At 34.8% G+C, this 9,712-nt stretch overlaps 1 protein-coding gene across 4 annotated transcripts in view; it reads left to right on the forward strand.

Annotated features, from left to right (window-relative positions):
• The first annotated feature begins 4,985 nt into the window (after nt 1–4,985).
• Nucleotides 4,986–9,712, forward strand: part of LOC115210225 (universal stress protein Slr1101-like) — a 31,597-nt gene continuing 26,870 nt past the window's right edge. For 2 of the 4 annotated variants that reach the window (XM_036501743.1, XM_036501745.1), the window contains exons 1-3: nt 4,986–5,067; nt 6,318–6,403; nt 9,381–9,630. In XM_036501743.1, coding sequence (XP_036357636.1) covers nt 5,052–5,067; nt 6,318–6,403; nt 9,381–9,630 — 352 coding nt within the window. In that variant the 5' untranslated portion in view covers nt 4,986–5,051. Of the gene's footprint in view, nt 5,068–6,317; nt 6,404–9,380 lie in introns of all 4 variants that reach the window. The other 2 variants (XM_036501744.1, XM_029778699.2) reach the window with 2 other exon arrangements.

Genomic DNA, 9,712 nt, shown 5'->3' on the forward strand with positions numbered 1-9,712 from the left:
TTGGCATGATAACGGTGTCTGTTTCTCTCTTCAATCCTCCATATTTCATCTAAGCCCATTGTGAACTCCTGTTATGTCTTCTATTTCCTTGGCAAGAAGCCCGTGTAATACATTTCCTTTGTAGTTTAATTGTCTAAGTTATTATTATTCTGTAATTTTCTTTTCTGTGTCTTCGTTTTCGTGATTGATCTTTGTGTTGCAGCTCATGAAAGCTTTTCTCCACCTTTCTTGAAAAACTATCTCTAGTCATACAAATATTCTCGAGTGCACTGTGTCCTTTACACCGTATATGCCTCTGCCTATCTCTTTGATGCATGTATGTATCTATGTATGTTTGTATGTATACATGTGCATATATATGAATGCATTATATCTATCTATCTATCTATCTATCTATCTATCTATCTATCTATCTATCTATCTATCTATCTATCTATCTATCTATCTATCTATCTATCTATCTATCTGTCTGTCTGTCTGTCTGCCTATCTATCTATCTATCTATCTATCTATCTATCTATCTATCTATCTATCTATCTATCTATCTGTCTGTCTGTCTGTCTGTCTGTCTGTCTGTCTGTCTATCTATCTATCTATCTATCTATCTATCTATCTATCTATTATCTATCTAACTATCTGTCTGTCTGTCTGTCTGTCTGTCTATCTCTCTCTCTCTCTCTCTCTCTCTCTCTCTATATATATATATATATATATACAAACATGCATACATGCATATATATATATTATATATATGTAAACACACACACACATAACGTACGTACATGTGTATATACACGCATACACATAAACTCCTCCCTATATATATATATACAGACAGATAGACAGACTTATATGTTAATGTTTGTTTTTATGTTCAGTTATGATTAAAAGCAATTTTACATTAGTTTGAAGTTACTCTATACTTTTGTAGAGTACAAATTTATTATTGTTAAACAAAAGTACTGACAGTGACTTCGAAGTTTCGGTCAATTCTTCGAAGCCGCTGTCTATATTATTCTTGTTTAAGAATAATTACATATGTGTGCGTGCGTGCGTGAGGTATGTATGCATGTATGTATGTATGCATGTATGTATGTATGTATGTATGTATGTATGTATGTATGTATGTATGTATGTATGTATGTATGTATGATGCATTTGTATCTATCTATCTCTCTCTCTCTCTCTCTCTCTCTATATATATATATATATATATATATATATATAATTTGCTGACGCCGCTGTATAAGTACAATCTGTGATGCATTATTAATAGCCTTTTTGATATCTTTTCACTTTATAGATTTTGTTTTTCTATTTACAAAAGAAAAGCTGAAGAATATATCAATAATGGCATTGCTCAGGTGCCGAGTATTTTAATAGTTTTTCCCTCCTTGTTGTTTTGTTCGTATGATCTTCCTGATCGCCATCTTGTATTCCTCTTCAGATTTGTTTTCATTTACATCTACTTTATTCCATCAATCTGATGTACACTCAGATGTCAGCCTTCTTCAAAGATCTTTTCACATTGATATTTGACTTCACCTTTCCTTTCTCTTTATAAAAAAGATATTGTACATTTGATAATGAAATGTTTCACCAAACTATTCTATATCAAACTGTATCTAAGAATCGATCCTTTTGTTACTTCTAAAATAAATTATGAAATTGTCCATGAATGACTGATTCTTTCATTATTTTGGTTCCGTGATTTTTCACTTTCATAATACAAAAAGACAGCGATGTAAACGATAAAATATAGAAGCGGCGAATATTTATCTTCCTGGAAAATAACACTTTGAATCTCAATTTCATTCGAGGATGCTTGAACATATGTCAAACCAACTTCTTATTGAATGTCAGTAACCTTTTGTTATTGTGGATTTCTAACCTTTTCAGTTACCCAACGAAACTTTGTGGAGCTGAAGAAGTTAAAATAGGCGGAAACTGTTTATAACAATGAGAGTATTATAAGAGAAGCTAACCCCCGGACGGAGGAATAGCTATATTTTGGACAAAAGCATGAAAGATACAAATAAAAACCTCATCACCAGTACAACAAATATGAAAAAGAAATCAGTAGTGATAGTAACACATCCACACACGAAACGGTAATGCCCAAAGCAATAGTAAAAACGAGAACAGCAATACAGAGTCTTTGCTGGTAACACATCATATGGATCGTTGTTTTTATTAGGGTCACAATGTAGGGATTGTTATTATTGTGGGACCCTGGGTTGGTGGTGACTGCAATTAAGGATTAACACGAACTTAGAAAAGACGACAATTACAGCGTGGAAGATACATATTAGCCATTCAAAATACACAAAGACTGTTAACTTCACTTAGACATTTATCATTTGGTGTCAAAATGTTCGTTGGTGGGATGAAAATTTCGCCAACAAATAATAAATGTTTAATTGAAGTTACTAGCCTTTGAATAGCTAATATGTGTCTTCCAAGCTGTAATTGTTTTAGTTTCAACACACGTTCTCAGATCATCTCACTTGTTTGGCAAGTACACCTCCAAAATATAAATGACAAGTGAATTTTATTTACAAAATTTTATATACATTGCTCAGGTGCCGAGTCTTTTAATAGTTTTCCCTCCTTGTTGCTTTGTCCGTATGATCTTCCTGATCGTCATCACGTATTCTTCTTCAGATTTGTTTTCATTTACATTTACTTTATTCTATCAATCTGATGTACACTCAGATGTCAGCCTTCTTCAAAGATCTTTCGAATTTTATGGTATCACTAGATACCATAAAATTCGAAGGAGTTTTTTTTATTAGAAGCTAGAGACTTATGAACCGAGGTATGGACCAGTTGTAGACTTTCTGCCCTAAAATAACAAAAAAAAAAAAAACCAACAAAAATACCAACAATTACAACTCCAACCTCAATTTAGAATTACTACCATTACCTCACCATAACAACAATCAGGTCAACAACAGCCTCTACAATTACATGTTGTGGTGGAATTAGATTTTGAACGACCTCAAAACGTTATCCAAAACCCAGAATGCAGAAGAGCTCGAGAAAGTATTAGAAATAAACTCTACCGCGAAAGTAACGATTTAGAGCTGGAGATGGAAGATATCAAGAACTTCTTCCATTGAAACAAGACGAAGAGAGTCTAAATTTCCTACACAAAAATGATAATTTTTTCTTGACAGTATAAGTGAAACACTTGCAAATGTACCCTAAGACCCTAAGACCAAGTGTAACCCTAAGACCTGGGGTTCCTTTCTAAGAAAACAAACTTGCAGTTCGTTTGGTTATTCATGTATGTGAGTGGAAATATTGTTATTTAGAAAGATTGTGGTCGTAAAGTTGAAATATAGATAAACCAAAAGGGAAGTAAGTTTAAAGTAGACGCAGAATCTCGTAGAGAATCAACAGATATGCAACAAATCTGATACTTGACCGAGTGTACTGAGAACATTTTCTCTTTACCTTCTATTGAAAACGAAAGTAGGCATTTCTTTTCAGTGTAGTAAGTATAAAATATTCTGTTGTGTCTGACGAGAGTCATTTTCTTTTTATGCCTTATAATGTAACACACTCACCGGTAAAATTTCCACTTCTTTTTTTTTTCCTAAAATTTTCGTTGCATCTTGCAACCTTTTCAATAGTTTTGACTCTATTGAAAAAGTTGCAAGATGCAACGAAAATTTTAGGAAAATAAAAATAAGAAAAAAAGTGGAAATTTTACCGGTGAGTGTGTTACATTATAAGGCACAAAAAGAAAATGATTCTCCCCAGACACAACAGAATATGCTTCAACACGAACTCATATAAAGAATCTTGCAAACCAAATCCAAAAACGAGGTATAAAATATTATAGATTCTAATAAAACCTTCATCACACCATTTTAGTATCAATAAAAGTGAGAAAAAAGAACTCCATCAAGATTAAATCTGTTTTTAAAAATGGTGAATACTAAGGGTTGAATTGATGTGTGTAAAGCGCTTGACTATTCGATTTTGTTTATAAAGTGGGGGAGAAAAGACTCCTAGTCTGTTTTTTCTTCTTTTTCTTTTTTGGGGGACCCATTAAATCATTTGCATATTTATATTTACAAAAGTATCAAATATATCAATAGAAAACGTATTGCCCTGACTACGCTATCCTTCATTTTCTGTCTTGTTCGGACCAAGGAATTTCGCGTGTCTATTCTTTGCCTTACTTTTGAAAATTCTCTGTGTGTGTGTGAGAGAGAGGGGGGGAGAGAGAGAAAGAGACAGAGAGAGGAAGGGAGAGAGTGTGAGTATGTGTGTGTGTGAGAGAGAGTGTGTGTGAGTATGTGAGTGTGCACACACATGTTTATGTTTGCGCTTATATTCTCCAAACTTGAGCATTTTGTTGTAATGTTTATGTGAGTGAGTATGTGTGTGCGCAATTACTTCTGTGGCAATTGGAATTTTGAATTGTATAAGTTTTTGTTGTTGTTGTTGATTATAGAACAGGGCAACTCTGAGGAAGTATTCTTACGAATAAACTTATCACAAACATGGTCTGACACTCCTTTTTTTTCAACCATAACGTATTTAGGACTACGTTACGTTACGTGCTCTCTCAATTTTAATATGGTAGAGTGTGATTTTGGAATTTAATTTAATTTAATTTTAATTTTGATTTTAATTTTTAATTTTTTAATTTTAATCTTAATTTTAATTTTTAATTAAATGATTTTGCTGTTATTGTACTTTGATAGAAATTTATAAATTTTCTTCTGTGATCTTTCTCTTTTGCGTATAAAACAAACTAAAAAAAAACCCTACCATTTTCTTTCTTCTTCTTCTTCTTCTTCTTCTTCTTCTTCTTCTTCTTCTTCTTCTCTCCTCTTCCTCCTCTTCTTCTTCTGCCACTACAACTAAACACAAACACACACACACACACACATACACACACACACACACACACACACACACACACACACACGTTTCATGAATTCTCCTTATAATTTTATGTTTCATCTTGTTTTAATACAGGGTATTGCCAGCATATCCACCGAGATGGAAATGAAGTCATACTTGTCCACTGCATGGATTCATCAGACAGTAAGTATACATACATTACTATATAGCATTATATTACAGTCCTCATTGTTTTTGCTCTGATCGACCAGAACTTTGATCAAAGCCATTTTAGTCACAGCCACCCCAACTATTCTTTTTTTCAATAATATTTCCGTTCTCTTTCCTTGTTTTTTTCCTTGCTTTTTTTTGTTTTTACTGGCTGCTGGCCATCTTTTCCTATACATTCTATTCTCAGTGGTGTGGGGAAGCACTCCGTCGGTTACGACGATGAGGGTTCCGGTAACGTGAAATTAACGTGTAAGTGGCTGAGCACTCCACAGAAACACGTGCACCCTTAACGTAGTTCTCGGGGATATTCAGTGTGACACAGAGAGTGACAAGGCCGGCCCCTTGAAATACAGGTACAACAGAAACAGGAAGAAAGAGTGAGAGAAAGTTGTGGTGAAAGAGTACAGCAGGGATCACCACCATCCCCTGCCGGAGCCTCATGGAGCTTTTTTAGGTGTTTTCGCTCAATAAACACTCACAACGCCCGGTCTGGGAATGGATACCGCGATCCTATGACCGCGAATCCGCTGCCCTAACCACTGGGCCATTGCGCCTCCACTCTCAGTGGTGTAATCACGCACAAACACAATTAAAATGAATAAAAATTTCACTGGAGGTATATTGAGATTGCTTACAATTTTGAGATATAGCAGACTACTAATTGAACAGGCTAATGTTTGTATGCAAAATCGGTTCGAAGTCTTTCAAAGAAATGTCTGTGAACAATAGAGAGTTGTTTCTTCATAATAAATTATTTGTTAGGGTAGAGCAGAAGTGCAAGTTCTTCAACCTAATGAAGGTAAAATAATTTTTTTCTCTTTTAGATAAGAATAATGAAGTAAATTCATTGATTTCAAATTCAAATTTCTAATTTCGTCTCACGCTGTGCGGAGATAGCTACCTCCCGTTATATTAACGATCATCATGAGGGCGTCACGTGTGTTTGAAATAAATAATACGAGAGATAAATTTCAGTCCTTTACATTTCATAATCAGTCGTGTTCTCTGTGTAATCAATCTTATTGATTCTTTCCTTATATTTTATTTATACTTTCGATAATAATTATTATAAAATTAATAAAAATGCCATTGTAGATTCAAGCAGTCAGACACAACATAAAATGTATATTAAAGATGCACTTTGAACTATTTCTTATAAAATATTCAAACTATTTTTGCATTGTTTCTGAAATTTGAAATGCGAATATAATTTTTTTTATCAGCTTCTGATGCTTCTGTGAGGCTTGGAAGAGAAGAACAGATGCTTGAACTGGAGAAAGGATTTATTGATAAGATGTCTACATATGGAGTAAGTTGTTCAATTTTGATTTTGCCGAATATTTCTTGATTTTTCACGAAGAATTTTCTTTAGTTACATATCTTCTGACTGGAATAATGTTTTAAACAGAGCTTTAATTCTAGTATCTTGCTAAGAGTGTACCTGTTAACTTTGTAGAATTCACTTAGTGACCGCTCTTCTAGTATGTCTATGCAAGTAATACTCCCAATGTTAAAGGGGCCTATATTTGTTCCCCGTTTTTATCTTGACAACTAAAGGCTGCACACATCCTACAAAAAACTTTACCTCTCCTCTCTCAACCCCATACAGTTCAGGGTTCAATCTCACAGCCCCTTAGGTTAGTATTTTAGTCAATTGACTTGACTTACCTAGTTTAATGAATAAAGCTTTAATGAAAAGAAAATTTGGGGAAGCCAGCCGCGTGTCCACCCCACACCACGTTTATATGTTCCATTGATGTATATTAGTAAAAAATGTACAGGTCAGCGATAAAACCGATAAATTGGTACATTCGAGCAAGAATGTTTCAGGTACTTATTTCTCATGATGTTCCCATGTTTCTGTCACCATTGGAAATATTGGGAACCAGTGATTTGTTATTTGGAAACTCGTAAATAATAATACCATTGCTCGCAAAATGGAAACCTGTTGTGTGGACACCCCCAGACGATGAAGTAGGCTAGCCCAATACGTAGATATAGAGGGAGAAATCTAGATGTCAGGGATGGAGTTGAGTAGAGGTCATCCGAACGAGCGACATAACAAAACGATAAAATAAAACGAAGATAACTGTGAAACCTACTTCGATCACTTTAGCCCATGGCTAAAAGAACTTTTATTATTCTAAAGTAGTGTAAGCCAAGGTTTACTCTTATCTTAAAAATAACTCTTCGAACCTTCTATATCTGCAGAAATATAGCTCAATGCATAGAAACACAGTACAATTTGTTCATTCTTTAAAGGGTTAACTTTTCTGTCTCTGTCAACTATTGATCTATTGATCGATTATTCTAATTTCGAACACTGAGATAAAGATGCTCGTAAACAGCCGCCTACAGTGTTACTTTGAGTCATTCTCTTTCCCCTTTTCTCTGTTGTTGTCTTGACATACATAAAACATTTATTTAATTGTGTCTGACCTGACAACATCCAAAACTAAGATATACTCTTATGGATTCCACCCGTCTCTTATCTCTGAAATGCGCTATTGCATTATGACTAGCGGGCTGGTCTCAGCCATAATCTATCAACATATTTGTATCTTAGGATATTCTGTCACAGTTTCCGTCTCTTCTTTATTGACCCATTTATTAGATCAAACCAGAAAATATTTCTATTTTCTCTCCCTTGCTCTCTACACATATACCTTACGTTTGTGTGATCACAATGAACAGAAACTTTGGAAAAATCCTTTAATGGAGTTATGACAAAGAACAAACAAATTAAATCATTACACATATCAAGATGGCGACGTGCTTGCAGAATCGTTAGCACGCCGGACAAAATATTTAACGCATTTCGTCCGTCTTTACATTATTAGTTCTAATTCCACAAGGTTGACCTTGCTTTTTGATCCTTTAAGGATCGATAAAATAAGTACCAGTCAAGTACTGGGGTTGATGTAATCGACCAGCCCTCTCCCTCAAAATTTCAGGCCTTGTGTCTATATTAGAAAGAGTTATTACACACATCAAGGAAACAGACTTGCATCCACCCCTATTTACTTCGGAACAATAAAAGCAACTTAAATCACCGAAATCACCACAGACTCCAGGGCTAGCAACCCTTGTTGATCTTTCAGTACAACCTCACATATATAACATTGTCAAAATTCTGTATCTTAAAAGTTTAGGCTTTATTTTCCAGGGTTAGAAAAAAATTCAGCCCTGATCAGTTGCTGTTGCTCTAGAAATCTCAAGTAAGGCTCGCATCGAGGTACTGCTCACATATCTTTGAGAGTACTGTTTCTACACACAAAAATGTTGTAGACTACATTAAAAATAAGACCCTTAGGTTAATTGACATAATACTTGCAAACAGGATACAATGACTGCCTTAGAGATATGCAGATTCTTCTCTTGGATTTGTCTACTGTTACAACGAAGAGGCTTTTGAACCTCAGAACTGACTAATTACATATTCATGTATACAGCTTCACCTGATACAGCTGTCTTTTTTCCACAATCTGTAGCGTATACTAAATTTTATTTCATTCAGTTGTTCCTTCGTAAAGGAGAAAAAGTCTAGAATTCCCTTTTCCAACCATGCTGCAATCATCGACAATGTTGAAAGTTTCAACCAAGCATCAGTTATCAACTATATCTATCTCTCTAATCTTAGGCGGCATATAAAGAACCGAGTGAGAAGTAAAATATTCTTGAAGTGTTGTCAGTGTGTTTGCTTGTTTGAGAATGATTATATATGTAATAGCAGGAATTGTGATTCTACATGTAAAAGCAAAGATTGCTGGAGGTTGGTGCAGATACAGACTGTGCCGATCATATGACAATGTGTGTTTCCTTTTGTTATTCTTTTTCTTTCGCTCTGTAAATGTTCTGTGAAAATTCTAACTACGTTGTCTTAAGTTTTCGTTAATTTACTGTGGAAAGATTGGTGAGGCGGGGCGACGGGCAAAACTCGTACAAGCAAACCAGGAATACAAACTATTAAAATTTGCCAAAGCCTATTCTTGCATGAAACACATTATGTTATTGAGATGATTACAGATCTATTAATAGTCGTTCCAATCTATTATGTATCTTATTCCATAAAAAACAGCGCTCGTTACAGAGGAAATTAATTAACTGTATTAATAAATGAATCTCTCAGATAACGAGAACGTATCTCAGAATATCAATGTTGGTAATTTCTAACATTGATAATTTTTCTTGTTGTTCTCATAACTTTTTTGATATATGTTTTTATCTCTGATTAATTTGCTCCAGTTTAGCTTTATCGAAGACTTTGTCTCTGTTCTATTCTTCAGGTGGACGCTACCATACGTCAGATCTCCGGCAAACCGGGTGAAGCCATCTGCAAAGCCGCCGAAGAGGAATGTGCCACCGTGATAATTACTGGGACTCGTGGATTGGGGAAGCTGAAAAGAGCATTCCTTGGTAGTGTCAGCGATTACATAGTCCACCACGCCACAGTACCAGTGTTAGTGTGCAAAAGTGGAGATGACAAAGAAAAGGACGGTGATGACGAAAAGAAAGACAGAAGGTGGAGCAGAAAGAGCAAGTCTAAAAAGGGGCACCCTGACTAAATTACCCTATTTAACTACCCACTAATCTTTGTTTCTCTAACAAACTTCCTTTT

Source organism: Octopus sinensis, linkage group LG4 (assembly GCF_006345805.1).
Source record: "Octopus sinensis linkage group LG4, ASM634580v1, whole genome shotgun sequence".
NCBI lineage: Eukaryota > Metazoa > Mollusca > Cephalopoda > Octopoda > Octopodidae > Octopus > Octopus sinensis.